Source organism: Lontra canadensis, unplaced genomic scaffold, assembly GCF_010015895.1.
Source record: "Lontra canadensis isolate GAN:19392208 unplaced genomic scaffold, GSC_riverotter_1.0 scaffold154, whole genome shotgun sequence".
NCBI lineage: Eukaryota > Metazoa > Chordata > Mammalia > Carnivora > Mustelidae > Lontra > Lontra canadensis.
In genome coordinates, this window is record NW_022631148.1 from 1,264,244 (window position 1) to 1,279,813 (window position 15,570).

The 15,570-nt window shown below is 42.7% G+C and overlaps 2 protein-coding genes across 8 annotated transcripts in view; both read right to left on the minus strand.

Annotated features, from left to right (window-relative positions):
• AGBL2 (ATP/GTP binding protein like 2) overlaps nt 1-11,771 on the minus strand; it is a 42,254-nt gene extending 30,483 nt beyond the window's left edge. For 3 of the 6 annotated variants that reach the window (XM_032844526.1, XM_032844523.1, XM_032844524.1), the window contains exons 1-6: nt 11,256-11,771; nt 10,953-11,085; nt 10,621-10,684; nt 9,454-9,588; nt 5,011-5,064; nt 3,521-3,703 (exon numbers count right to left, since the gene is read on the minus strand). In XM_032844526.1, coding sequence (XP_032700417.1) covers nt 3,521-3,703; nt 5,011-5,064; nt 9,454-9,588; nt 10,621-10,684; nt 10,953-10,988 — 472 coding nt within the window. In that variant the 5' untranslated portion in view covers nt 10,989-11,085; nt 11,256-11,771. The remainder of the gene's footprint in view (nt 1-3,520; nt 3,704-5,010; nt 5,065-9,453; nt 9,589-10,620; nt 10,685-10,952; nt 11,086-11,255) is intronic. The other 3 variants (XM_032844528.1, XM_032844525.1, XM_032844529.1) reach the window with 3 other exon arrangements.
• Nucleotides 11,772-14,230: 2,459 nt separating this feature from the next.
• FNBP4 (formin binding protein 4) overlaps nt 14,231-15,570 on the minus strand; it is a 38,203-nt gene continuing 36,863 nt past the window's right edge. For both annotated transcript variants that reach the window (XM_032844522.1, XM_032844520.1), the window contains exon 17: nt 14,231-14,343. In XM_032844522.1, the coding sequence (XP_032700413.1) occupies nt 14,253-14,343 (91 nt within the window). In that variant the 3' untranslated portion in view covers nt 14,231-14,252. The remainder of the gene's footprint in view (nt 14,344-15,570) is intronic.

A 15,570-nucleotide genomic window follows, 5' to 3' on the forward strand; every position in this document is an offset into this window, starting at 1 on the left:
GGATTGGAAGAATTAATATTTTTTAAATGTCCAATGGCATTTTCATAGAAATAGAACAAATAATCCTAAAATTCCTATGGAACCATAAAGACTCTGAATAGCCAAAGGAATCTTGAGAGAAGAACAAAGCCAGAGACTTCATGCTCCTTGATTTTTTTTTCATTTTTTTAAAAAGATTTTATTTATTTATTTATTTGTCAGAGACAGAGGGAGAGAGATTGAGCAAGCACAGGCAGACAGAGAGGCAGGCAGAGGCAGAGGGAGAAGCAGGCTCCCCACTGAGCAAGGAGCCCGATGTGGGACTTGATCCCAGGACGCTGGGATCATGACCTGAGCCGAAGGCAGCAGCTTAACCAACTGGGCCACCCAGGCGTCCCTTTTTTTTTCATTTTTTAAAAAAGGATTTTATTTATTTATTTATTTGTCAGAGAAGAGAGCACAAGCAGGGGGAGTGGCAGGCAGAGGGAGAAGCAGGCTCCCTGCTGAGAGGGGAGCCTAACTCAGGGCTCATCCTAGGACTCTGGGATGGTGACCTGAGCTGAAGGCAGACACTTAACCAATGGAACCATGCAGGCACCCCTGATTTTTTTTTCACCATGGGGCTTGAACTCAGACCCTGAGATTAAAAAAAAACTAAATGAAAAAAAATCTATAAAAAAATTACACACACACACAAATAACAAGTGTTATTTACACTTAAAAATAACAAGTGTTAGCAAGGATATGGAGAAATGGGAACCCTTGTGTTGGTGGAAATTAGGTTAGTGCAGCCACTATGGAAAAATAGTATGGAGGTTCCTCAAAAAAATCAAAAATTGAACTACCATATGACCCAGCAATTCTATTTGTGGGTATTGATCTGAAGAAAATGGAAATACTAACTCAAAAGGGTAAGTGTACCCCCACTGCAGCATCCTTTACAATAGCAAAGATAGGGAAATAACATAAGTGTTCATCAATGAATGAATGGATAAGGAAATTGTGGTATAAATATACAATGAAATATTATTCATCTATAAAAAAGAATGAAATCTTGTCATTTCTAACAATAAGGACAGACCTTGAGGACATTATGGTAAGTGAAATAAGACAGAGAAAGGCAAATATTATATGATTTCTCTTACACACTGGATTCAAAAAACAAACAACAAAACAAAACAAACAAACAAAAAAAGCAAGCTCATTGGTGGTTGCCAGAGGTGGATAGGAGAAATGGGTGAATTGTTTTTGTTTCTTCAGTTCAAGATTTATTTATTTATTATTTCAGGGGGAGGAGCAGAGCGAGAGAGAGAGAATCTCAGATTCCCGCTGAGCAGAGAGCCTGATGTGGGCATCAACCCCACTACCCTGAGATAATAACCTAAGCTAAAATCAAGAGTTGGATGCTCAGCTACTTGAGCCACTTAGGCACCCTTGTTTTTTCAGTTTAAATAAACTTGAATTTTAAAAAAATAACTAGCTCAAGGTCATTCAGTTAGTAGGTAGTTCTGGGCCCAGAACCTCACTGGAATTACTCCAAAATATGTCCTTAAATTTTTTTTTCCCTGCTTCTAATGTTATCTTCTGATTGGCTGAACTTGGAAAAAAAAATAAAGAACAAATAATAAAGGCACAGCTCAGTAATAAAATAATGCTAAATTCTTAACTTTAAGGTAATAGGGAGTGATGAGGCTGTCAATTTGGTTGAAACATTAAGGTGCTTGTTATTAAATTTCCTTGAAATTAAAAAAATAAGTATATTTTTAAATGATTTTTTTAAAAGATCTAGTGCTAGGGTGTCTGGCTGGCTCCGTCAGTAGAGAATGCAACTCTTGATCTTGGGGTGGTGAGTTCAAGTCCTATGTTGAACATAGAGCTTACTTAAAAAAAAAAAAAAATCTCATGCTTTAGTGGATTACCCCTGCAATAATGTGATTATTAAATTCCGGTTTCCCACTTTTCCCCCTCTCTTGGAACTGAGTCTAAAATCATCACAGGAATTTTCTTTGCCTATTTTATATAGGAATAGCAAAATCCCACTGTTCGTCCAGATCAACTTGGACTTTAATTCAAAAATTGTCCAGGGTATGGGGCGCCTGGGTGGCTCAGTGGGTTAAAGCCTCTGCCTTCAGCTCAGGTCATGATCCCAGGGTCCTGGGATCGAGCCCGCATCGGGCTCTCTGCTCAGCAGGGAGCCTGCTTCCTCCTCTCTCTCTTCCTGCCTCTCTGCCTGCTTGTGATCTCTGTCAAATAAATAAATAAAATCTTAAAAAAAAAAAAATTGTCCAGGGTAGGGACAAATGCTCTTAGGACTTCTCAGCTATTGTACCAACTCAAAATGCCATCCCTCCCCCAGATTTTCAAACACCTAAAGAGCAGTTCTGTGCCCAGTTAAGATGTTGAGCACATCCCTATATTTTCAGCTTTAGCCCTTGTCTTTCATGCTCAGTGCTCCCTGATTGCCCAGACATGCCAGGCTCTTCCATGTCCTCTAACTGGAATATTTTCTCTCAGTTGGATCACTTGTAACTTACCAGATCTCAACTTACATGTCAACTCCTCAGAAACCCTCCCTAATCTTCCAGGCTCAGGTTAAATGTTCCTAGAGGGACCAAACTCTAGGCAATGCCCTGGGTATATCTTCAGCATCCCTACCAACACGCGAACTCTGAGTGTCTCCATCTTGTTCATCATCATTCTGTAACATGAGTGCTGTACATACCATACAGCAGAGGCTTAATAAATACATACTGAATGAATAGCATAAGAGGGAAGTGTGAAAGTAAGAAACATCCAGTTGTTTATCTAGCAGTCTAAAACAGAGACACAGTGCTTGATAGGCACAAGTGTTCCAGCCTTTAGAAAAGTCTCCACTTTTCAATGGAACCCACCTTAGAACTGCCTCATATAATGAATGCTAAATTGTACCTGCACCACCAATAGCTCAGAGATATAACCAGCAATCTCACAAAAATAGTCTCCACCATTCCCATTAAAAAAAAACTCCAACAAACTCGAAATACAATTAAAAACAATAACCACTATGTTCTGGTACATATAGTCTTCATCAGTTATACCAAGGCTGGTAAAAATACAACTCATAAAACTCAACCAACCATATTAATACTGAGACAGGAATATTAGAAAACAGATTTAAGTATTGATGTATTTTGGCCTCTAGAAAGATATCCTCCCATTCCAATAATCTCAGAAGCATCTGAGTTTACACAGTAGTGTAACTTCTTACTTTGATCAGTATGTATCAGTTTCCCAGGGCTTAATCATTTCAGGACTGTGCCACTGACTGGATGGCACAGTCGGGTAAGCGTCTGCCTTCAGCTTGGGTCATGATCGTGGGGTTCTGAGATGGAGGCCCACAGCAGGCTCTCTGCTCAGCGGGGGCCTGCTTCTCCCTCTCCCTTTGCCTAATTCTCCCCTGCTTGTGTTCTCTCTCTCTGTCAACTAAATCAATAAAATCTTTGTTTTAAAAAAAAACAATGTCTGTCAGAACAGCAGTACCACGACACATAAGTCACATTACCGATATGACAAAGGCTTTCCTTGATGACCTCACATTCTATTGGCCACCTTGGAGCCTGCAGTGGCCCGCTGCTGGAGAAGAAGGCAAAGAGATCTCGTGGTTCTCGAAGACATGGCTGTACTTCTCCAAATTCATCATGAAGAAGTTGTCTGCTCTTAAGTGGTGAACCAATCATGAGGGAATCTGCAAGGGGAGAGGGAATGAGTGCATGGCTCTCTTTTCCTCTCTGGGGACTTTGCTGTTCAACCATGATGACTAACTTGAAGCACTGTATTAGAATATGAGCACAGGGGCACAATCCTAGACTTGTGTCTCCTTTAAAGAGAAGATTCAGTCTAGGATTACAGCATCGAAATTACAAAAAGTTACATTAACATTCTGTGTAGTCTATTAAATATTTAAATGTAAAGCTCAAAGAACATTTTTTGTATTTTTTTTTTCCTTAAGATTTTATTTAGGGGAGCCTGGGTGGCTCAGTGGGTTAAAGCCTCTGCCTTCAGCTCAGGTCATGATCCCAGAGTCCTGGGATCAAGCCCCACATCAGGCTCTCAGCTCAGCGGGGAGCCTGTTTCTCTTCCTCTCTCTCCGCCTGCCTCTCGGCCTACTTGTGATCTCTGTCTGTCAAATAAATAAATAATATCTTTTAAAAAATAGATTTTATTTATTTATTTGACAGAGAGAGAGAGAGAGAGAGCACAAGCAGGGAGAGGGACAGAAGGAGAGGGAGAAACAGGCTCCCCGATGAGCAGGGAGCTCCACGTGGGACTTGATCCCAGGACCCTGGGATCATGACCTGAGCTAATGGCAGATGCCCAACGACTTAGACCCCCAGGTGCCCCGAAAATTTTTGTCATTTTTTTTTAAGATTTTATTTATTATAAATAGAGATCACAAGTAGGCAGAGAGGCAGGCAGAGAGGGGAAACAGGCTCCCTGCTGAGCAGAGAGCCCAACTCAGGGCTTGATCCCAGGACTCTGAGACCATAACCTGAGCCAAAGGCAGAGGCTTAACTCACTGAGCCATCCAGGAGCCCCAATTTTTGTCTTTTAAATCAAATAATGTCATTATTTTTGCTTAGAGAGAGGCAAAAGAGGAAACTTATTTCACCCATTAGCATTTTAGAGAAAAATACCTAAGGCTTATTAACTACAGTGAAACAATCTACAAATTAACTTTCAAGATCAAAAAACAGTGGTTGGGAGGACAGAGAGACTAATGAAGAGGGGGCCAATGGGAGGGGAGGGGAGTGAGCAGGGCAGGAGAGAAAGATGAGCTCTTCGGAAACAGAATGAGAAAAAAGGGAAGAAAAGAGGCTTCCAGTGCAGAGAACAAGAAGGCAAATGAGAGGAAGAAGGAAAAGAAAGGAAAGGCGAGAGGGAGGAAAGAAGGTCCCTGGGTGCGGGAGTGCAAGATCTGGCGCGGAGAGCAGTGAGTGAAGACAACTCCCAGAAAGCAGTTTGAGTTTTCAGGTCTGGAAGGACAAGGAATACCTCTGCTCACAGCCTCTATCTGTCTGTGCATGGTGGAAGGTAGACAGGTGGGCCCTAGAAAAAGGAAGGAAGAGGCACGGTTTGTCCTAAGGATCTGTGACTTTTTTTCTCTGCTCTCTTTCCCTATCCCTTTCACTGACCACTCCCCCCAACCCTGAGTTAGGGCCCCATTTATCCTTTTCTTTCTTTCCTTTTTTTTTTTTTAAGATTTTATTTATTTGAGAGAGAGAGCACACAAGGGCATGATGGGGCTGGGGTTGCATGGGAAAGGGAGAAGCAGACTCCCTGCTAAGCAGGGAGGCTGATACAAGTTTTGATCCCGGGACCCTGGGATCATGACCTGAGTCAAACGCAGATGTTTAACTGAATGAGCCACCCAGGCGCCCTCATTCCTTTAAAAAAAAAAAAAAAAAAGATTTATTTATTAATTTATTTTAGAGAGCCTGTGGTGGTGGGGAGGAGCAGAGGGAGAGGGACAATAAGACTCCAAGCTGCGGGCAGAGCCCAAGGCAGGGCTTGATCTTAGGACCCTGAAATTAAGACCTGAGCCGAAATCAAGAGCTGGAGGCTTAACCCACTGAGCCACCTAGATACCTGTCTTTTTGTAAAAAAAATTTTTTTTTAAATTTCAGGGCTCTATTTTTTCTATCTCTTAATCTTTTCCCTAGTTTAATGGGGGGAGGGAACAATAAACATTTGAAAAGATGTTTTACCATTTCAATTGCTCCAATTCCCTCATAAAGAACTGTAAACCAGTATGACAAGGAGATACTAGTTTACTACCTAACAGACAGGAAAATCATTTGTGTGTTTTCACATTCATCCCGACACAGGTGTAAGTAAACAGGTACTCTCAGAACCTGCTGGCAAGAAGGCAAACTGGTGGGGTGCTGGGGTGTCTCAGACTCTTGATTTTGGCTCAGGTCAATCTCAGGGCTGTGGGATCAGGCTCCATGACCAGCAGGGAGTCTACATGAGATTCTCTCTCCCTGACTACCCCTCGTGCTCCTGTTCTCTCTCTCTCTCTCTCCCCGCCCCTCTAAATTAAATAAATAAATCTTTAAAAAAAAATGCTTTGCCGGGGCACCTGGGTGGCTCAGTCAGTTGAGCATTGGACTCCTGATTTCGGCTCAGATCATGATCTCAGGGTCCTGGGATTGAGCCCCACCTCAAGCCCTGTCCTGGGCACACAGTCTGCTTAAGATTTTCTGTCTCCCTCTGCCCTTCTCCCTGCTCACGTTCTCTCTCTAAAATAAATAAAATCTTTAAAAAAAAAAAACACTTTGCGTGGCACCTGGATGGCTTAGTTGGTTGAGCATCTGCCTTCGGTTCAGGTCACGATCCCACGGTCCTGGGATCAAGCCCCATGTCCAGCTCCCTGCTCAGCCAAGAGTCTGATTCTTCCTCTCCCACTGACCCTCCTCCCCCAGCTCGTGCTCTCTCTCTCTCTCTCTCAAATAAATAAATAGATAAAATCTTTAAAAAAAAAAATGCTTTGCTTCAAATATGATAAAAAAAAAATCTTTTGGGGCGCCTGGGTGGCTCAGTCGTTAAGCATCTGTCTTCGCTCAGGTCATGGCCCCAGGGTCCTGGGATCGAGCCCCACATCGGGCTCCTGCTTGGCGAGAGCCTGCTTCTCCCTCTCTTATTGCCCCTGCTTGTGTTCCCTCTCTCACTGTGTCTCTATCAAATAAATAAATAAAATCTTTAAAAAAAATCTTCTTCATGCCAATGAGCAAAACATGAATAAAAGAAGCCCTATCATTTACTACACACTAAAACTCATTCACATTTTGTTACCTCTACCAGCGGATTTTGAATTTCATGGTGTTTATGATATTGAGGCTTGCAAATATTTCTTATTATTATCTTGAGTGTCAGTAAATGTGGCAGGAGGAAATGGAAGAGGGGCAATCAGCTGGCTCATAAGCCATACCACCCAGATGAGTTTCCTTTGCTCAACCCCTGCCTTTCTACTCCCTGCCAGAAGCTGTGGGACACAGAATGGAAGAACCTTCAGGGCACTGGGCTGTGGGCAAACATCTGAAAATGGAATTACTGCATCAAGGGTTATGCAGAAATTTCTAATAAGAAAATTTCCCAAATATTGCCAAATTGTCTTCCTAAAGTAGTCGACCCATCCACAGCCCTAAGCAGTGTAGGAGAGTGCTCCCCCATACCCTGACCTATATGTATAGGTGTAATTGGAAAATTATTTTTGCCCAAATCCCATTAGTTAAAAAAATGGCACCTTGACATTGGTTTGTATCTTTAATTAGAGGTGAAATTGAGCATCTTTTCATAAGCTTATTGACTGCGTGTGTGTGTGTGTGGTTTTTAACATTCTTTTCTTTAAAGATTTTTATTTACTTAACAGAGACATACCAAGAGAGCACAAGTACGCAGAGCAGCAGGCAGAGAGGGAGAGGGAGGAGACTCCCTGTTGAGCGGGAAGCCTGATGTGGGGCTCCATCCCAGGACCCTAGGATCATGACCTGAGCCAAAGGCAGACACTTAATGACTGAGCCACCCAGGCACCCCAATTGTGTGTGTTTTTTAAAATATTTATTTATTAATTTTAGAAAGAGAGAGCTCCCACTCATGCATGCATGCACGCAGAAGGGGCAGAGGGAGAGAATCCCAAGCAGAGCCCCAAAAAGCACAGAGGCTGTCGCAGGGCTCAATCCCATGACCCATGAAATCATGACCTGAGCAGGAACCAAGAGTCAGACACCCAACCAAATGAGCCACCCAGGTACCCCGACTGTGTTTGTTTTTACGAAAAGCTTGCTCATGTCTTTTGCCCACTTTTGTATTTGGCCACCTTTATATATTGACTTATTAGAGCTACTATATTAAAGAAAATAATCCTTTGACATATCTGTCACAACCTTTTTTTAAAGTTTGTTATTTTGCTTTATTAACGGTACTTTATGGCTTTTGGGTTTTGTGTTATTCAAAGGTTTTTTTTTTTTTTTTAAGATTTTATTTATTTATTTGGCAGACAGAGATCACAAGCAGGCAGTGAGGCAGCCAGAGAGGGAGAGGAGGAAGCAGGCTCTCTGCTGAGCAGATAGCCCGATGAGGGGCTCTATCCCAGGATGCTGGGATCATGACCTGAGCCGAAGGCAGAGGCTTAACCCACTGAGCCACCCAGGCGCCCCCATTCAAAGGTTTTAACTGGAAAAAGGACACAATCAGATTTGCACATAAAAAAGAATAATGCTGTGTGCAAAATGGCTTGAAAGGGGTTAGCATGAAACAAGAGAAGAATTCAGGAGACCAATTATTGAGGCTCTTTCAACAGTGAGAAATGATGGCAGCCTGAACTGGGATTAGGGAGGATATGGGGAAAAGTGAATTGTGATGTTTGGACGGTTATGTATTGAGGGAGAAATTCATCTGTACTCCTGCCCTTAGATTCCAGGGGAACTTCTGAAATCCTTGTGAAAAATTATTTTTCGGGGTTGCCTGGGTGGCTCAGTCAGTTGACTGTCCAACTCTCAGTTTCAGCTCAAATCATGATCTCAGGGTTGTGGGATCGAGCCCTGCTTTGAACTCCAATCCAAGTGGGAAGTCTGCTTGTTCCTCTCCCTCTGCCCCCACTTCTTGGTCTTTAAATACATATATACATATATATATAAATATATTATATAAATATGTATATGTTTTTAAAAAATTATTTTTAAGCTAGCTGAAATTGGTTTCCACCACTCTTACACAAAGTGCCTTAACAAATATACCCGCCACAATTGTGTAAAAATCAGTGTGCTACTCTCGACCACGATGTCTTAACAAAGTTTCCCATAATTTGAAGAAAAGTAATCTGGAATATATAGTATTTTAATTTAAACCTATAATCCAGGAATGCCCCAGTGGCTCAGTCGGTTAAGTGGCTGCCTTTGGCTCGGGTCATGTTCCTAGATCCTGGGATCTAGTCTCGCATGGGGCTCCTTGCTCAGTGGGGAGCCTGCTTCCTCTGCCTCTGCCTGCCTGTGCTCTCTCTCTCTCACTCTAACAAATAAATAAAATCTTTAAAAAATAAAATAAAATGAAATAAACCTGTAATCCAAAATGGATCTAGGTATAACATTTTTTTTTTAAAGATTTTATTTAGTTATTTATTTGACAGACAGAGATCACAAGTAGGCAGAGAGGCAGGCAGAGAGAGAGAGAGGAGGAAGCAGGCTTCCTGCTGAGCAGAGAGCCCGATGTGGGGCTCGATCCCAGGACCCTGGGATCATGACCTGAGCTGAAGGCAGAGGCTTTAACCCACTGAGCTACCCAGGCGCCCCTAGGTATAACATTTTTTAGTGATGTCAGAAACTGGCCAAGGCTATTCCTCTGGCTTTCCCCGTGTTAGGCCATGTTCTCCCGAATACCCCAAGAAGTGGCTCAAGGCACTGAGGTTTCTGGGGCTCATACACACTGATCATTACTCACATAGTAGCTTCTCCTTTTGCAGCGGGTCTGGTATCACATCCTCTCTTTCCCCAAAAGAGCCACTCACCAGGTAGCGAGGATTATTCTTCCAAACATGCTGGTGCGAGGCTGAGTTTGGTAAACTGCCTCTCTGAGCTACAAATACACAATGTAATTAAAAGTGCTGGAAGGCCACTTCATCGCCTGTAACATCTAGGTCAATACCCAAACCATTACTACTACCAAAACTGCCACTACTTCTGTTACTACCCATCACCACCACAGGTCTTTACAAAGAATACATCCCATTTTCTAAAGAGCTTTCATATTCTAACTTCCGTGAGTTAAGCACATATTCTCCATTTTACAGTGAGGAGATACTTGAGAAGCAGCATGGTGGGGTGGAAAGAGCAAGGTGCCCAAAGCTACTTTGTCTTGAGGGCTCTGCTGAATCTGGCAAACTGGAAATTCAATTTTCAACAAATTAGCAATCACTTTAAAAATGAAATAGTAAGAAAATTTAATAAGGTTGATAGAAAATCAATACTGAGACTTAATTTTATTTCTAAATACCAGGAACAAAGTTAGAAAATAAGAATATAAAAAGATACCATTTACGGTGACATAATAATATGAAGTTCCACGAAAAAATTATAAATCTTTATTGGGAGCTATTAAGCAAGATCTTTGTAAATGCAGAACTAGAGTATATTCATAGGTTGCAGAACACGCCCCACAATGAAAATAAAAAAGAGATTGCAGAACCCAATATTGGAAAACTCTCATTTCTTGTGAAATTTGATCTGTAGATTCAATGCAATTCCAATTTTTTAAACATCACAAGCTAATTCTGAAATTACATGTTAAAGGCAAGAATGGAGAAGATATTTCCGAAGGACAGATGGAGGACATGTCTTTCCAGATTATCAAGACTATTTAATGCCATATAGTGTAATTAAGAAAGGGTGGTGGTATTGGTACAAGGATAGACAGACCCTTGTATACACAGGCACTCAAGAGAGGTGACAAAGCAGATCAATAATGAAGTACTTTTCACTTCCCTTCATCTTTCTCTGGTGCTAGAAGAGCCATCATTAATTTATCCGAGAGTAACTCTCCAGTTAATCTAACCATTTAGTCCATGAAGGCAGGAAAGGTGATGCTAGGTAAGAATGTGATATTTATTACCTTTAAAATAGCCATAGTATTGAAGATGATGGTACATAAAGTCTTCATAGGGATCAGGAAGAGTCTGTGAAAACAAAAGCCGAATCAATCAGGAAAGTCCTTTCAAAGAATACTGAACTCTTAACAAAAGGCACACAAAAATCTTTGCAAAGGACAACAGTTCTTGAGTTCGTGAGGACTTCTGTAAACAAACCAACTGAAAGACATTCATGCAAACTATTCTATCTTGGGGATCAAGATCTCCTGCTAGAAAAAGGTGCCACCAGAATATACCTTCTGATCTAGTAGTATTGGATTTCTGTGGAGTTCCTGGAGAGGGGGGATGTACCGACCTCCTGCTTTAGCTCTGTTTCCAATGCTGGGAACATGTTACTTCTGCACGGTATGCTGAAGACAAGTCAGGGACACCGGCATCCAGCCACACTCCCTGCCCAGTTTCCAGAAGGGCAGCTGATTACACAGAAGCTAAAAAACCAGAACAGGACAACTGAAAAAAAAACTGCCGATTTCACCCCACCCTCCTCCACCTGCGCGGCTCTCACGCGACTTTAAGAAACCCCGTCTCAGCCAATCCAGCCTCTTAAACGTACAAGCACTGGGCTACTGGTTCCTACTCTTGAGGGCCCGAGGCATACCTGAGGAATGAGGGAGGGGGGCTTGTCTTCCAGTCTGCGCCTCCCGAGGCGCCGGGACGCTTGCTGCTCCCATGCTTCCCTCTCGGAGGAGGGAGATACCCCGACCAGGACGCGAAAGGAACGTGAAAGAAATGGGGATGGAGGGATCCGACCGAGTTACCTCGGAGTAGATAAAAAAAGAAAGGTCACGGGCCCGGAGAGCGGGCCCTGAAAATGGAATTCAGGGGTTCAGGGCTTCCTGGTGCCGGGGAAGGTGGTGAGGGGGTTTCCCTAAAGAGTCGGAGAGGAGGTGTAGAGATTTCCTCGGAGGGCAGAAGGGAGGGTGCGACCGCCTCCGCTCCCCGGCCCGTCTGGGGCAACAGGGGTGTGCGCGACGCCTGCGGCAGCAGAGAAGCCTAAGCGAGGCGGGAGGCCACCGCACAGCAGGGACCGCTGCCGAGCCTCGCAGCGCTCAGAGAACACGCTCCCGGCGCTCACCCGCCACAGCTTTCTGCTAGGGTCCCGGTAGCCTAGCAACCTCGAGGCGGAAGCGGACTGCAGGACGGCGGGACTCTTCCGGGGAGCGAGGCCCCGCCCCCGGCGCCTGGGTGTGATCTTGGGAAATGTTCACCAGTGCGGCCAGACCCGTTTTTCAGACGCATTGTTCCTTTCAGGTCATGTTGCAGCCCCGCTTCTGGGGCATCGAAATTGGATTGGTGAATACAATGAGTTAGTAGTCCATGAAAATATTCCGAACTTCCTTAGGCATCTGTTTCTTGGCTTGGGCTCAGGTCGCAAGATCAACCCCTGCCTTAGCTCAGGCTCCCCGAGTGTGCAGTGTTCTCTCTCCCTCTGCCCTTCCCTTTCGTGCTCTCTCAATGTTGGAACTCTTGGGTGGTTCAGTTGTTAGGCGTCTGCCTTTGGCTCAGGTCCTGGGATTGAGTCCCAAACAGGGTTTCTTGCTCGGCGGGAGACTGCTTCTCCCTCTGCCTGCCGCTCCCCCTGCTTGTGCTCTGATAAATAAAATCTTTAAAAAAGTAAAAAATAAATCTTAAAAAAAATCCCAAACCTCTTTGCTATTCCTTAGCTTTAGGTTAACTGTCAGATGTTGCTCAAAGGGAGCTTTTTCTCCTCTCCTTTAAAGTTGTATCTCACCACCCCATAGATTTGAAAAATACACATTTTGACCATCAAATTGTCAGACATCAAAGTGCTCCATTCTGTTAAGATAGTAACAAATGGGGGCACCTGGGCGCTCAGTCATGATCCCAGGGTCCTGGGATCGAGCCCCACATTGGGCTCCCTGCTCAGCCAGGAGCCAGGTTCTTCCTCTCCCACTGCCTCTCCCTTACTCAAGTTCTTTCCCTCACTCTGTTAACAACAACAAAAAAAGATGATAATGACAAAGGTACTGGTGATCTGCAGCAGTTCCTACAAGTCTAGAAAACTGCTAGATAGTTAAAGCAAAAGCTTTAATTGCTAGTTGGTAGCCTTTATTTCTACAAATTTGCTCTACGCAAATTACAAGTTTGTATACAAAATGTCACCCCAACACCTGCATAATGGTAAAAGAAATACATGACATGGAGTAGGTAAAACTTCTCACTTACATGCATATAAATAGATTGGAATAAAATTCAAACTATTAATTATTGTCTTTGGTTAGCTTTATATGAACATAACCAAAGTAGAGATTACCTTTATAATTAGGGGAAAAGTCCATCTTCAAAAACACATAACATCGTTTCCAGGATTTTAGGTCAAACATTAGCTAATATTATAGAGTACAAGCTCCAAAATACAAGTCTTAGCACCTTCTGGTGCCAAAACCCTGTTTTCTCACCCTTTCCCCACCACCACTCTCACCCCACTGACTCAAGACCCTGTGGCTCTTCTTTTTCCCGAGAGCTGTTCTTGAGTGTTCACACATGCCTTCTGCTGTATTTGGAAGAAAAAGTAATTAAGACTGGACTTAAAACAAGTCTTGATTACACAATCATGAAATAACAGCCTTAGAACAGCAAAAGGATAACCAATCAGAAGTATAAAAAAAGCTTTATTAGAGCATATATACAAATTTACAAGGCCAGAAACTGGAGAAATACAAACAGCTTTAAAACACAATTTGCCGTTTCTTCAGTTTAAAGTGACTTTTACCTGATTGTGATACAATAGAAAGTACAGAACAGTAAACTGCTTTTTAAATACTGGAATTTTATGGAGAGTACATTCACATAAAAGGGAGGTAAATTTTGGAATAAGGTGAGACAATGGAGACACATTAATACATACAGTGGCTCTTGTTACATTTACTGCCACACATATGAGGGGGAAATCCTCAAAATTAAAGATACGAACACCTGCTGCTGCCTGTATTGAAATTTGAATAACGCCACTGGTACGTGAAATGACTGAGCTACCAGTTCTAGAATTTTTGAAAAAGAGATCTCTAGAGAGTGTGGCGGTCTGTCAGCACAAGAGAAACACCTCGATATACCTCAGCACTTCAGTGGTGGCAGGCTAGAAGAGGTCAGAGATTCGGATAATCCCAGTTAAGCAAAACAGAATACAGAGCTGCCTTCTTAATTGCACTTGTTCTGGATAGAAGTTAATGAGAGAGAGCCGCACTAGGAACTAAATGAGACTCTATGAGACAGAAAATCCTTCACTTTTTGTCAGCGAGTGCTCTGCTGAGGTATCATACTCCTGAATCACATGTTCCAGATCGATGAGATTAATGTACCTGACACAATGAGCTTGCCAGTGTGAGAATAAAGGCAGCCATGTCAAAGCATTCGGTCAATGTCACCCTTCAGCAAAACAGAAACATTACATTTCATAAATGTGAAAACTGTACGTGTATGCTTTTGCCCAGGAAATTCATATGCTCTCCCTCTTAACATTTATAGTTTATTGACAACAGTAAAACTGATGAAGACTCTGAACTGAACACGAAGAAGAAAAAGATCAGTAATAAAAAAAAAAAAAACAAAAACCCACTCCCCCCCGCCCACAAAACTATGTGCTTGGAGCCATTTTCCTCCTCTTCAGTCTTGCTCGCCAATCCTCAGGCAGTGCTTCAAAATTAGCATTCCTCTCTGCCATGCCACTGTGAAAACAACATACAGATTACTTCACTGGCAAGAAAAAGGAGGAAACTGTTCACAAAAACCATTACGTGACACTGAAACTCTGATCTTTGTTTATGAATATGCTTCAAGTTTCTCAACTAGGTACCAATATACTCTTCATCAAATTTCTTATTCTGATGCATCAAAGACACACAGACTCTCTCTACAGTTTCATGAACATGTAAGTGCGTATTTACTTTTATCTATCTCCTGTAACCATTAAAGCCACACTGAAGGAAGACAACAATTCTTGTGAAAGTTTATCTTGGCCCTGAAGAGGTTCCACTCTTTAGGAAAGACGTTATCTTAACCCTCAACTCATCGTCAGAAACCTTTGGTTTTTGAAGTTCTCTCTCTTTTTATTTTTTTTATTTTTTTTTTTTTAAAGATTTTTTATTTATTTATTTGTCAGAGACAGAGGGAGAGAGGGTGAGCGAGCACAGGCAGACAGAGAGGCAGGCAGAGGCAGAGGGAGAAGCAGGCTCCCCGCGGAGCAAGGAGCCCGATGTGGGACTCGATCCCAGGACGCTGGGATCATGACCTGAGCCGAAGGCAGCCGCTTAACCAACTGAGCCACCCAGGCGTCCCTGAAGTTCTCTCTCTTTTTAAAAAATTTTATTTATTTGACAGAAAGAGAGATCACAGGTAGGCAGAGAGGCAGGCGGGGGCTGGGAGGTGAGCAGGCTTGCTGCTGAGCAGAGAGCCTGATGTAGGGCTTGATCCCAGGACCCTGAGATCATGACCTGAGCCAAAGGCAAAGGCTTAACCCACTGAGCCACCCAGATGCCCCTGAAGTTCTCTTTTGAACAGTTTTATTTTTAAGCAATGATACCTCATGGCTTACTCAAATATTTTCAAAACAGCCTGAGCTCAGATTCTATTCTTACAATAACCAGAATGGATGCATTGGGACCCTTTTATAAATCTAAAATAATCTAAATACAGAATCTCTGTGATTCCCCACCTAACATCTCGAAAGTTTGCTATTTCATCATAGGAATTAATCATTACTCAGTTTCCAGCAATACTAAAAAAGACAAAAAAATATTAAGAAAACGAAATAATGGAATCATCTACAAGAATGAGGCAGAAGTGCAATAAACTGCCACTAAGTGCACCCTTAGTTTTCTTATTGTGTTGCCCCAAAGAGTATACAACCTTTCAAGGGAGTAAAGTCTGGAGGCAACATCTTCACGGTCTCCTTC